General features: G+C 34.0%; 2 protein-coding genes and 1 non-coding gene across 3 annotated transcripts; 1 reads left to right on the top strand and 2 right to left on the bottom strand.

Moving 5' to 3' along the window:
* Nucleotides 1–2311: 2311 nt before the first annotated feature.
* On the top strand, nt 2312–2384 carry TRNAK-UUU (transfer RNA lysine (anticodon UUU)). Its single transcript has one exon. It is a non-coding gene; the product is annotated as a tRNA-Lys (tRNA).
* Nucleotides 2385–2883: 499 nt separating this feature from the next.
* Nucleotides 2884–6574, bottom strand: LOC108209993 (uncharacterized). Its single transcript, XM_017381221.2, has 5 exons — nt 6203–6574; nt 4517–5435; nt 4305–4400; nt 3824–3960; nt 2884–3369 (listed from the first exon to the last, which is right to left on the bottom strand). The coding sequence occupies exons 1-5, from the start codon at nt 6382–6384 to the stop codon at nt 3201–3203; spliced, it is 1503 nt and encodes a 500-aa protein (XP_017236710.1). The 5' UTR covers nt 6385–6574; the 3' UTR covers nt 2884–3200.
* A 3494-nt stretch (nt 6575–10068) lies between these two features.
* Nucleotides 10069–13169, bottom strand: LOC108206287 (sm-like protein LSM1B). The gene is made up of 5 exons (XM_017376532.2): nt 12969–13169; nt 12100–12168; nt 11896–12011; nt 11741–11803; nt 10069–10520 (listed from the first exon to the last, which is right to left on the bottom strand). The coding sequence occupies exons 1-5, from the start codon at nt 13033–13035 to the stop codon at nt 10443–10445; spliced, it is 393 nt and encodes a 130-aa protein (XP_017232021.1). The 5' UTR covers nt 13036–13169; the 3' UTR covers nt 10069–10442.
* Between the last annotated feature and the right edge of the window lie 444 nt (nt 13170–13613).

Here is a 13613-nt window from a genome sequence, read left to right as displayed (position 1 = left end):
GTAATTTTTATTATTTTCTAAAATTATATAACAGATGTAAATTTCAGTCGAGAATATAATCAATTTAGCCGGTGAAAAATCAAAATGATAGATAAAAGGGACGGTCACGGTATATATTACAAAAGACATAAATCCTCATCTAGGTTTTCAAACAATAATACGGACTCCTAAATACCAATGTAATAACCCAGATTGAGCACATCTCACATGTTCCATGTTCATAGTATCTGCAAATTAGGTGCTCTGTATTTCATTCGACTTATTTTGCAAGCCCAAACCCTCAACCATGTGATTAGATAGAGTGATAAATTAGTTAGACATCTAGTTCTTCGACGGAATTCAATGTCGTGTCCTATTTATGCCCCAGAGCATTCACAATTCACAAAGAGAAACATGTTAGGTGCCACAGACCATAAATGTAACATCGTACCCAGAAACATGTCCACATGTACCGTCATTACAAAATCAAATGTCGAACCAATTACATCTCTGTTTCGTAATAACAAAAGTTTAACACTTCCTCCGTTTCAAATTACATGTCCACTTTAAAAAAATCACACAGTTTAAGAAAAGTGGATATTCACAAATTAATTGTATTAAATGATCAAAATATGTGGAGTGAGATTGATCAGGAAATATAAATATGAGATATGTGGAGTAGAATTGACTTTGGAAATATGATTTTGCATTGAAATTTGAAGTGGACAAATAATTTGAAACAAAATTTTTTTTTGAAAGTGGACATGTAAATTGAAACGGAGGGCCTCCGTTTCAAAATACATGTCCATTTTAGAAAAAAATTTTGTTTCAAAATACTTGTCCACTTCAACTTTCAATGTAAATTTATAATTCCAAAATCAACTCTCCTCCGCATATTTCAAATTTATATTTCCAAAATCAATCATATACCATATATTAGGTTCAATTAATGATTTATTACACCTCTTTTTTATCAAAATCCACTTTTCTTAAACTATATGCTTTTTTGAAAGTGGACATGTAATTTGAAACGGAGGTAGTACTGTAGTACAAATCTCTCACGAGTCACGAGAGTTTGAGATTTCTGTCACTTTTCCTTTAATCTCGCGTCACGCTATCAATTGTCAATTGATCTTGCGAGCAGGTTTTGTACTACAGTGGTAGTACTCTGATTGCTGGGTTAACGCTGGTGTTTATTAATTTTAATTTGGGGTAGTTTGTGGTCCTCCCGCTGTCGTCCGAAACATCGTTTCGGAATATAAAATGAATGAACCGTTTGAAGATATTTTTATCTCAAGCTAATTTTTAAGATCAGATTAGATAAACAGAAAAACATAACTTTCCTGTAAGTTTCATATACACTAATAATTTTAACTAGGGTGCAGGGTTTTTTCTACGCTTTGGGCAAAAAATTTAGACTCTCTCACTTCCTTTCAACACCCTCCTCTTAAAATCCAGAGACGACAGGGTTACCATCAATTTTATTCGGTGAAAAATTCCAACTTTTTTTTTGTTTATTTAATTTATTTTCTTTAATAATCTTTTTCTTCTCCAAATAATTTTTGTCCTTTTGATTACGTTTGGTTTGGTTTGTTTTCTATATCTACATCATCCGAATTTACGGTTTATATTTTTCACGATAAGCAAAACTTATCAAATTCAAAAGTTGATCGTCTATTTTGAGAGGTTTATTTTCACTTTTTGATTGTAAATGAAAACCTTAATTTGATGATGAAATTTCATATGAAATTATAATTTTAGTTGATCACTCAAATGATAGTTCAGTCTGAACACAACAAAGAGGTTACCAGTAATTTAACAAGAATGCATGAAGTGAATACTTCTATTTTTATATATATTATCTTCAAAACACCATTTAATGTCTTCATGAGAACGGATAATTACAATTAATATTTATTTGAACTCGATCATTAACATAAATATTATATAATTTTTTATTATTAAATTAACATCTCTGTTTTAGAAAAGACTAAGTAATTGTGTAATAAGAGTTTTAGAAAAGACTAAGTAATTATGTAATAAGATTAATGTATAAATTCAAATTTATGTATATACTTTTCTTGAAAATTAAAAACAATTATTTTACTATCCAATTATACAAAAAATTCGCAAAAAAAAAAGAGAGGAGAAAATGAGAGTCGGTTACAAAAAAACGTGTGATTCATGAGCTGAGTGCGCGGTAGATACTACTCCTTAAAAATAAGGGTGGCATTGCTAGCGTAAAATATTTACTACTGATACTGACCTTCTGACAGTGACCGATATCGATTTTTCTTGGATTATTATAAAAGATAGATGATCAAGATAACCAGCCGTCTTAGCTCAGCTGGTAGAGCGCGTGACTTTTAATCCCGTGGTCGTGGGTTCGATTCCCACAGACGGCGTTTTTCCTATTTTTATGCTTTGCTGTTCAGACTTCAGACAGTACCCGAATCCTGATTTTTAACAAGTTAACAATTGACCTTGATTCTTTTGGACTTGTAAAAATATATTGATGCACTGAGCGCAAAGAAGCAACTCCAGTTTACTAGGCCTGGTTTGATCGTAGTTCATACTACTTTCTAATTTAAATCTCCAACCAGTCATGTTCTTTAATCTTCTTGTGTAACACACTGCTCCCGAGTTTTAAACAAGAAGGAAAGCAAGTGAAGAGGAAGTAAAGTTTTCTAACTTTCGCCCTATTCGTGCTCCCGAGTTCTTTAAAGAGACGAAAGCAAGTGAAAGTGGGTGCAAATATAACATAGTTTCACTCCAAAACTTTCACTCCAAAAGTGGGGTGACGTGCTTTCTCTCCTGAAAAAACTCGGGAGCAAGGCCTAAAACTGACTACTGACATACAAAAAACTAGCAAAGTTTGAGGTTTGCCTATAAAAGCTCCCAAAGTTAGTATAGTAAAATAATATCGACCAGAAGTATATATCAAAAAAGGGAAAAATAAAATCCATGGAAGAAAACAGTTAGGAAGGAACGTTAGAAGTTGACAATTTCTGCTTGAATCAAATTTCTAAGAAGTATGCAGATCAACAAAACAAAACAAAAATCCAGATACACAATAATTTGGCAGTATGTAGACGCCTTCTCATGTCACTGCCTCAATGAACTCAACACAGGTTGATGAGCAACAACTGAATTTGTATTGTGATCGTTTGGGCAGTAGAGCTTCTCATGTGTAATTGACCAAGTCATCCTCACGGTTTAAATCACTCTGTCTTGTCTTCTTCAGATTCATCATTTGATAACCCATCCCCCCCGTGTACTTGCCTAACATCAGGACTTCGTGCATCACCCATGGGCAGAGGTGATGGTTTTATAAGCGTTAATGTATCTTCTTTGTCAAACTCATCAGTTCCATCTTCAGAGTATGCATATCTATCAGATTTACAAAGCTATTAAAGGATGCAGATTGCAGAACCTCGTGTATGAATAAAATTAGTAATGCACATAGGACATAACTATAATCGACATACTTTGGCTGGGAACAATGACAACATGTTTCTCTAGCTTAAAGCATATTTTAGTTACAACCACCTCTTCTTTTCTTCTTCTTCTTCTTCTTCTTCTTCTTTTTTTTTTTTAAAAAAAACTTGATAATAAATGAATGATATGATTGTCAAGTAAAAAATTCACTGGTCATTATAAAATCACAATAACTTAAAAAAGTGATCAAAATAACTTGTATAGTATTGTTATTGTTTACTGAAAAGACGACTATCCAGGAAAACAAAATATTAGCAAGCCAATCCTGTTTGGACATGTTTCCTAATCCTTAATTGGTGGTTGAATTGTTTAGTACTTTTAAATACTAGATGGCACATATTATTACCTCATTGAAGTCTGAGATGGAGCCCAAAGAGCACAGATGACACATAGGAGGGAAAAAGATACAACTTGCCAGAATGCAGGGATGATCCAAGCATTTCTCCAATGCTCATTGTACACGTCGGTTGACTTAAAATACAACTGCAAAAGTAAAGCAACAAGGTTATATCAGAACATTTGGGTTAGTCTTCTAACAATGGCATAGCTTATATTGAAGTTTTTTACTCAGTGCAGGGTCCCATGACTTATATAAGTACCTCATTGTTTTCCTGGGTCTAAGGACTTTAGCAGAGAATCTATCTCAGTAAGTTACTGATGATGCAAAGATTTATGAAGAGTCTTTAGGAGTAACTAATATATCCTAGGTTTTTGTTGTTTATTGGTTACACAAAAAAAGCCTTGGAACTTTCAACATAACCTTAAGCAGAATAATGGAGAATTAAGCTAATTGAACCAGCTTATGGAAGCCATTAACAATTAATCACCTCATAGCATATCCATCCCACAGACACGAGGACAGCTACAGCCAAAGCATTAGTGAATTTCCTGTAGATGTCTAGTTTGACCATCATTCGTCTCGCCTAACGGATCATAATGGTAAAAACAAAATAAGGTTAACATTTTCACGATATGTCTAAAACTGCTTAGCATTATTGACATAGATCGATGTCAAATGCATTAGATGGAAATGAAGTACCTGAAGCTTATTTAAAGTTGAAGAGAGGGAGGTAAATATCCAGATAACAAAGAACGCATCCAAGAGTGCTACAGGAAGAACAAAGAATAGTCTTGCCTTTCCAGAAAGGTCACTGATAGCACCAACGTTTTCTACTAGTTCAAGAATTTCAGATGCAACAAAGAAGGTAACTCCGAGTATCATTACTTTTTTAGTCAGACCTCCTAAGGTAGGCCTTACAACACCATAGCCCATAGAAACCATGAGGATGATCAAACGTGAGACGGTGCGTTTTACGGTGCCAAAGGTGACAGCCCATACAGTTATCCCAGTTGGTCGAACTCCAGTTTCATTAAATTCAGCATAATCAAAATACCACAAAGCCATCTCAAACATGCCTAGTGTGATAACTAGTGTCACACAGTTTTGCAATGGAAGAACCTCTTTCCAGAATCTAGCATATTGGGAGAACCAAAATATGCCCAACAGAACAAAAGCCAGAGACATAAACCCATAAAAGTTCATAAGCGGTGCCATTCTTCCAGGAAGGTAGCCTGTAGGATTTTTCCATATAGATTTACCCTCAACTACGAGTTGCTCAATACGAGGATCACAGTGTATAAAATACAGATTATACATCCCAGTTCTAGTAATTTCTATTGATCTTGGAGGCAACATTGAAGTTTCTTCATCAGCACTAAATGAGGCACCAAGCACATGGGGCCATCCTGGATTCTTGGTAGATTGGCGGTGGATGATTTCACCTTGTTTACAAACCCCCAATTTTGCAAGATCTGACGTGCAGCACACAGATCGTTGGCCGCCATATGCCGAGCCCCCAATTGTTTCTCGATCATCTACCTCAAAAAGAACAGCGTGTACCACCCCACTGCTAAAGTTTGATATTTCTTTTGGCCTCCGAAATGTCAATTTTTCAAATCTGGTTTGGAGAATTAGATTTGGTTTTGGGAGTTAAATTGTATATACTCATGGAACATAATGTAAAATAATAAAAATAATTAATGATAGCAATCACCACTACAACTTAACTTGCATTAATTAGGATAATATGACCAAAGATTTGACAGAAATAAAAGATATAGTCTCATTTGCCGCAACAAACTTCTAGGGTTCATTAAATCCGTAAACATGTTTCACTGAATAAATTAATAAGATAAACCATATTTCTAAACACCTAAATATGATTTATAACAATCGAAATACATAATTATAATTTACAATCCTATACAAAATCGTATATGCTTAGAATGTTGGGATGACATTACTGTTGTTCATAAATTGTTTCGGTGACATCTATGTATATAAGCTAAATTGGAAAGAAAATTTTCATCACTCGGAATTAAGCATTATAGACACATTTGATATGAGCAAGCAAGGTAAATTTGAAATATATAATCACCAATTTGGAGACGTACAGCAGCAAGAAGCTCATAAAGTGTAGAATTGGGTATACAATAATCAAAAATCAGATCCGAAAGAGAGAAATTCACAAGCAATTACAAATTATCGTCCAGAAAAATGTAGAAGAACTGAATACACACACAGGATAGATATAGAGAGAGAGGGAGAGCGGAAGAGGGGGGGAGAGAGATAGAAAGAGAGAGACAGGGAGAGAGAGGGAGGGAGGGAGCGAGAGAGAGAGAGAGAGAGAGAGAGAGAGAGGAAGTAGAGGAGGGGGCTGGGAACCTGATAAAAGAGTTGCGAGAGGGAGAGGAGTAAATTCCCTCACTACCACCATGGAGTACAAAAGCATTTCCCTTTCTAACAAACTTGTCGTCTTTAGCAGAGTATTCGTGGACTGATCCTTGTGTTACTCCCGCTATTATCAACAATATCACCGTCACCGACTGCACCGACAACTCCAACATTCCTTCTTTATTTCTTCCCAATACGCTCGAAACACTCTGTGTGGGTGAGAAAGAGAGAGAGAGACAGGCAGAGAGTGTTGAGAGAGAGAGAGACAGATCTGGACTGGGGGTGAGTGAAGCGGTTTGTTACTTGAAACAAATTTTCCTGGTACTGCTTGTCAAGTAGTTGAATTTTTATTTTGTGTAAAAAATAGCAACTAAATTACGCTCATCTTCTTTAACTCTAGTCCACTGGGCTAGTACCGCTGCCCGGTACCCATACCCTTTTTTTATGTATATATTTTTATTAGGGAAAATAAATTTTTTTGCCACCCAATTTTTTATTTATTTGAAAACCTACTACTGAACTATAATTTTTTCCTTTTTTGTCATTAATGTTAGGTTCGGATTTTTTTTTTTACCACTAACATTAGGTTCAGATTTGATTATTAACACTATGTTATTTTTTTAGCATTATTAAAATATAGTGTTAGTCTGCAATATTATGGTGATCTGATATGTGTCTATATCTTTATGTGTATTACTACATATGTGTCCCAGGCAAGGTTGTAAAAATCGGAACTCGGTCCAACTCGGTTTGGTTCCGGAAAAATGAGTACTCGGAACTCGGGTGAGTACTCGGAATGAGTAATCGGATAACTAATCGGGTATTTTTTTTAATTAATTTTTTTTCTCTCATATATAGTTATATACTGATTAATAATAAAACTATCTAATAATATTAATATTTTAACAAAACACTTGAAATAATGAAGTTCAAATAAAAGTTAATTGTTTGATAGTTTTTGACATAATAATCATTCACAAGTTTTAATCATAAAACACATATACTTTCTAATTAATGTCAATACTTTACCAAAAAAAGATCAAAACATACATAAATTTACGTTTAGTCTCTTTTGAAATAATTTTCAAATAAAACAATAAAAAATTGATAAGTCAAACTCGGATATGACCTCGAGTACTCGGAGTCAAACCGAAGTTTGACCGATTTTTAATAAATCGGTTTTGAACCCGATTACTCGGAACTCGGATCGGACGAGGGGTTAAAAACGAGTACTCGGAATGAGTACTCGGCCGACTCGGCGATTTTTAGAACACTGGTCCCAGGTAGTTTACCTTGGAGGACGAGAGTTGGACACGAATTTTGAGGCTCCTAAAAAAATTAGTTTCAAAAATTATTTTATTTTATTTTTTCTGAATAAAATTTAACATTTGAAATTAACGTTGGTTTTTTTTCCTTCAAAAAAAATGTTGGATTTTTTTGGTCACTAACGCTAGGTTTTGATTTGATTATTAACAATATGTTATTTTTTTAGCATTATAAAAATATAGTGGTAGTCTGCAATATTATGGTGATATGATATGTGTCTATAACGTTATATATAGTTTACCTTGAAGTGCGAGAGTGTAACACGCATTTCAAACTCTCGTCCTCCAAGATAAACTACCAAGGACACATATGGAGTACTCCCTCCGTCTCAATTTATAGGTCCTTTTGGAAAAAACACGCATATTAAGAAAATAGTTACTTACATATAATTTTGTCTCATGTATCATTAATTTGTACATTGATAAGCGAGAAAAAAGTTGAGTTTCAAAAAAATCATAATAAATATAGGTATTAGTGCATTGAGAAATGAGAATAATGTTGAGTTTCAAAAAAATCATAATTAATATAGGGATAAATTTGTATTGAAAGAAGAGAGGGACAAGCATTTTGGGACAAATTTTTATTCCAAAAGGGACCTATAAATTGAGACGGAGGGAGTACTGCATATAAAGATATACACACATATCAGATCACCATTATATTGCAGACTACCACTATATTTTAATAATATTAAAAAGAATAACATAGTGTTAATAATCAAATCCGAACCTAACGTTAGGGACAAAAAAAATCCGAACCTAACATTAGTGACAAAAAGGAAAAAAATTATAGTTCAATGGTAGGTTTCTAAATAAAAACTAAGTTGGGTGGTAAAAAAATCTATTTTCCCTTTTTATTAAGGATTTTTTTATTCATAACTAAGTTTAAAATCTTATTTTCAAAAATACTATTTTCTTCAATCTTATTTTCAAAAATACTACCTTCACTAAAATATTTTAAAAAATACGGTGGTTATATATGCAGCCATATATGAATCCTGATTCAGTTTTCAAATATCATTTTCGACCTCATCTTTGGAATCGATACACACACACACAATCATATATGCAACTATATATATATATATATATATAGAGTTTTACTCCAATAGAAACCTCCTTATTCTAGAAACTAGAAACTATCACTAAATTTCTAAGAGAATATCACTAAATTCTCAAACAACCCCACTTTCTCCTTCTTCTTCTCCAACCCACCAACCCTCCACCCCACTTCCGGCAGCTTCACCCTACCACCCCCGCCAAGTCTCTGCTACTCTCTCCACCTCCATGCCGCCCGACCCTCCATAGCCACCACCTCCATGTCGGCCTCCATTATTTATATCACCACCAAATCCAACCCCCCTCCGGCCTCCACCGCCCCTTCCATTCCACCCCCACCTCCACCTCCACCTCCACCTGCACCTTCGTCCTCACCTCCACCTCGGTCTTCCTCACCTACAGTACCGTATATCTAGCTTAATGCCGATTTAAATTCCAGATCTTTGCCAAAAATCTGCCGGACAAAGCTAAAGGCTCCTTCCATGTCCACCACCTCCATCTCCACCTTCACCTCCATTATCTCCACCACCGCAACCACCACCTGAATCGGCAACTAGAACAGATTCAGAAATTCTGGGCAGTTTCCGCAAGTTTTCACTAATTCGTGCAACACATATCACTAAATCGTAAAGAGAATATCACTAAATTGTACTGAGGATATCACTAACTTGTATTGGTTTCTAGTTTTTATTTTAAAAGTGGTTTCTATTTGATCATGAGCCTATATATATATATATATATATATATATATATATATATATATATATATATATATATATATATATATATATATATATATATATTTGTAGTTGCATATATGATTGTATACAATCACTGTATTTTTGAAAATATTTTAGAGAAGGTAGTATTTTTGAAAATAAGATTTGGTTATGAATAAAAAAACCCCATATTTTAAACCCATTCAAGATTTTGGATTAACAAATAAAACAGAAAATATGAACTGAATCCACGTGGCATCAGAGAATATATAAGATTATGAAACCAAGCCAATCAGAATTTGAGAAAAATATTGAAAATAACTTTTGAGATTCTTATCATTTTTCAAATTTTTATAATTTAAGTATTAGAATAAATACTAATTTGTAAGACTATTTAAACTTGTATAGTAAAAAAAAATCGAGTTGTTCGAATATATTGATTGTCACGTAAACCATGTCAGCGTACACCATAGTAAAAGGACTGTCGGCGGAAAAACATTTATGTTCGGCCAAAATCTCTCCACTCCCAACTTGCAACAAAAGAGAGAATTTAGCAACATAAAGAAAAGAGAGCAAAAGGAAGAGTGAGATTCTTCTGTTCAGCACTTCACCAAATCAAACAGCTTAAAAATTGGAAACGAGTAATTTCTACAATCTAAGAAACAAAATAAAATCACTAATTAATCGGTCCAATTTTTTTAAAACAGTAAAGTTTCAAATTGTGAATCCCATTCCTCCGTTTCTAACAGAGTAATTACACTAACAAATAACTTCGTTACACTTCTAATCCAACCATGACCAAATGCGAGGGGGGAAAATAACCCTCTGTGACTTGAAACATTCAGGAATATAGTTATATCCTAAGATCTAGTTCATCAGGAAATTCCAACTTTACTCCTATGCTGCAGATATATGAAAATGAAACAACAGAAATAAATTAAACACCATCGTCAACCTACCTTGGTAGATAAACTTTAAGTTACAGGAAACTATGCATTGTATAAAGACACATAATCAAAGTGATATTCCCATCGCAGTTGATCTCCAAACACTCATCCGCGATAATATTTGCGGAAGACATGCTGCGAGACTAATGCATGTGCAAAGCCGGTGTCACCAAATTTCAAATCAGTCCATATCAAGAAACTCCATTCTCTGTCTCATGCTCCCCTTTAGGTCTGAAGCTTCCCGTTCTGCCTTTTGCGCCTGTCCAGGATGTGGTATATGTCAGTAAATGCTTGCCAGGAAAAATAAACACATGTTGGCTTCTAGTTGATATAGTGAGAGCAAACAAACACAATGCAAAAGGCTTAGCACAAGTGTGACAGTTCAAAATAAAATATCACCACCGGCCAAAACATACTATGAATACAGTAGGAGGTGAACTACAAAGCAAAAATACAGCACAACAATTCTCAACTCCATGCCGCAGAAACAATAGTATGATATACTTAAACTTAATACCTCAGAGTTTCATATTATTTGTTTTATTGGTATTAAAAATTCATTTTTTACATGTCTGACGGCACTTGAATATAATTGAAACTATTAAAACCAGAAACTTATGTTGTGTTTGGTTGGGGTGAATGATTCCGGAAGGAATGGAATGAAATATGAACTATCTTATGGATGATTTTTGAGAAATTTCATTCATTCCTCCATTCCATTCCCTACATTAGATATCACCCCTTCCATTTGAGATGGTATGCTCCATTCTATCCCATCCTCAATTTCTTCTCAAATCTCATCATAACAATTTTGCACTCCATCAAATTTTTTCAAAATTTTCTTCCTATCTTTATTAGTTTCAAGTATTTTTTACTCATTTCATTCCATTCCATTCCATTCTCCCCAACCAAACACAACATTACAGAAGTGTATAGCAATTGTTAATATTTTTAGTGAGAGAGATCAGTTGACACTGATGAAGGATTTCTAAGGTAGACGGGCATATATTGAGTGGCCAGATTCTTTTTCCTATTTAAAGACTTATCATGGGGATCTTCGGGGGAAGCAGGATTCAAACATGACAGCCATACAACATGAATTTTCAAATGGGGGCCCTGGATTCTTTACAGAGGACCTGAAGGAAGGTTTGCAAAATTGTAAATCTGTTATGATCTGTGGAAGCAAATTGGGAGCCCTCTGTCCTACTTCTTCCTTGTAAATTTGTTTAAGGTGCTTGTAAAAAATTATGTCAAACAGATACATCAGTTAGAATAACACAAGTGTAAGGACTATTGTCACCAAAAAACCAAATAATGATAGATATTTGAAAATCTAAGCAATAGCATGGGTAAAACACACCGTGTAAGGAAATAATAGATGCAACTCCGACTCTTGAGATTAAGCAGCAGGCTGATACTTTGAGATTTTACCATACTGTATATAAGTTTATATATCTTTATTACAAACAAAGCACTTACCCTTTTTATCTCTTCAGGTGGAACACGGGTCATGTGTTGGGGAATTTCCTCTTTCTCCAAGTCCTAAATAATCAAATTCATAAATCAAGAATTAGTATAGTCAAATGCAAAAAATTATCTTACAAAAGAAGTAAAATCCAGAAAAGATTTAGTACCAGTTCACCGATTAAAACAACATTCTCCCCTCGAATCACATAGAGACCTAAGGGAATGTCACAATATATCTCACCAACAATAACTCGTTCACACGCACCTTCAAGAACGGCATTGGCTGCAGTGATTTTACGTGAATTTTCAGTTAGGCTCAAGTTTTATATCAGCATTAGAAATAAATAAAATAAGAGGGAAAACAGTGATACCAAATTGATCAAAAGAACGAAGTATGCCCAACAGTTTTCGACCATCTCGCAACAAGATAAGAAGTTTCTCTGCATACAATACAAAGACATGCATTAAATATAAGCAAAATGAATGTCCCAACAGCATCAGAGAGTTGGACATATACTAGGCTATGTGTTTCATGAAAAACCAAATCTTGAGCAAGTTCATTGGACTCTTGTTCCGCAACAAATTCAGTAGAGAGAGCAATCACAAACCAACTACCAATTAAGAAATCATTACATCATCTCGTATCCAAATTATGAACGGGGACCATGATTTCTCAATACATATGTGATCTATTTTCAGCTTAACTTAATAACTTATCTATGTACAAACAGTCCATTCTACATATTCTAGATGTTATCTGATGTTTACAGTTTCAGAAAAATTATTTTCAAATATTATTAGTATTAGTATCTGGAACAAGCATTCAAACCCCGAACAAGCTAAACAACCTGATTCCCTTGTTTAAAATTGAAACCAACAGCTGCATCATCAAATAGAAAGGGCTGGATTAACACTTCGAATCCAATTCAAGAACCGGTTAAATCAAATATTAATACCAATTCATTCAATCTAACACAATTAACACCGATAGTCAATACTATCTACAACAGTTACCAATAGCTAATTAACAATCTTTGCTTTAGTAAATTAGCAGAACCGAGCGAAAAATCAAATCTTGAAAACCAATTGCAGATAATATGTAAATTTAACAGCAATACTCAAGAAGATTGGATATCTAAGCATAATAATTATGATGTATAAACTCCAAAGAAAGCATAAAGATTGAGGAACAGAAGAAGGAAATAAGAGTGCGTGTGTAGAGAGAGAAGTGGGGGCTTACTGTCAAGATAACTAGCAAGAGAAGTAGAAAGATGGATATCCTCCTCAGGAGGAGCAGCCCAGGACATTGAGGCCTTAATTTATTTTGGGGGTCTCTCAAAATTTGCCCAAAATGAAACCTAAGTGCATCTGCAGCAGCTCAAGAGCTCAACTCCCCCAGTTTTGTGAACTTGAAGTTTATTAGATTCGACAAGTTTTTTATTACTCCCTCCGTCCCTTTTTATCTGTCCATTTTGGAAAAAAAAACACATACCAAGGAATAATTGATTGTATGAACTTTTTCATTAAATACCTCTAATTAATATCTTGAAAATGGTGGAATACCTCTACTTTATGTCTTGAAAACATGAATTCAACCAAGTTTTAAATAAGTCAAGCCTTGAAAATTGAAATTATGGAGATATATTTGAAAAACTATCATTAAATTAGTTTTGAAAGTATAAATGGACAGATAAATAGGGACAAATTTTTACTTCCAAAGTGGACAGATAAATAGGGACGGAGGGAGTATTAATGTAATTCGAACGAATAATTTTATTTTTCAGTAACAAAACTTATTTATGAAGAAAATTACATATAATTTTATTTTCTTCTGAAATAATTACTTACTCCCTCCGTTTCAAATTAGATGTCCACTTTAAAAAAA

The sequence above is a fragment of the Daucus carota genome, chromosome 2 (assembly GCF_001625215.2).
Source record: "Daucus carota subsp. sativus chromosome 2, DH1 v3.0, whole genome shotgun sequence".
Taxonomy (NCBI): domain Eukaryota; kingdom Viridiplantae; phylum Streptophyta; class Magnoliopsida; order Apiales; family Apiaceae; genus Daucus; species Daucus carota.
Note: the sequence above shows the minus strand (reverse complement) of the source record. Positions and strands in the feature narration are given on the sequence as shown.

Bases quoted from the DNA above. Each gene is read 5' to 3' on its own strand.
- LOC108209993 (XM_017381221.2), bottom strand. From the start codon at position 6,384: ATGTTGGAGTTGTCGGTGCAGTCGGTGACGGTGATATTGTTGATAATA. The intron at 5,436-6,202 runs GTTCCCAGCCCC...TCTCCAAACCAG, and splicing joins TCTCGCAACTCTTTTATCAG to ATTTGAAAAATTGACATTTC. The intron at 4,401-4,516 runs GTACTTCATTTC...ATGATCCGTTAG, and splicing joins CAACTTTAAATAAGCTTCAG to GCGAGACGAATGATGGTCAA.
- LOC108206287 (XM_017376532.2), bottom strand. From the start codon at position 13,035: ATGTCCTGGGCTGCTCCTCCTGAGGAGGATATCCATCTTTCTACTTCT. The intron at 12,169-12,968 runs GTAAGCCCCCAC...TATTGTATGCAG, and splicing joins TCTTGCTAGTTATCTTGACA to AGAAACTTCTTATCTTGTTG. The intron at 11,804-11,895 runs GTACTAAATCTT...TTGATTATTTAG, and splicing joins TTGTTTTAATCGGTGAACTG to GACTTGGAGAAAGAGGAAAT.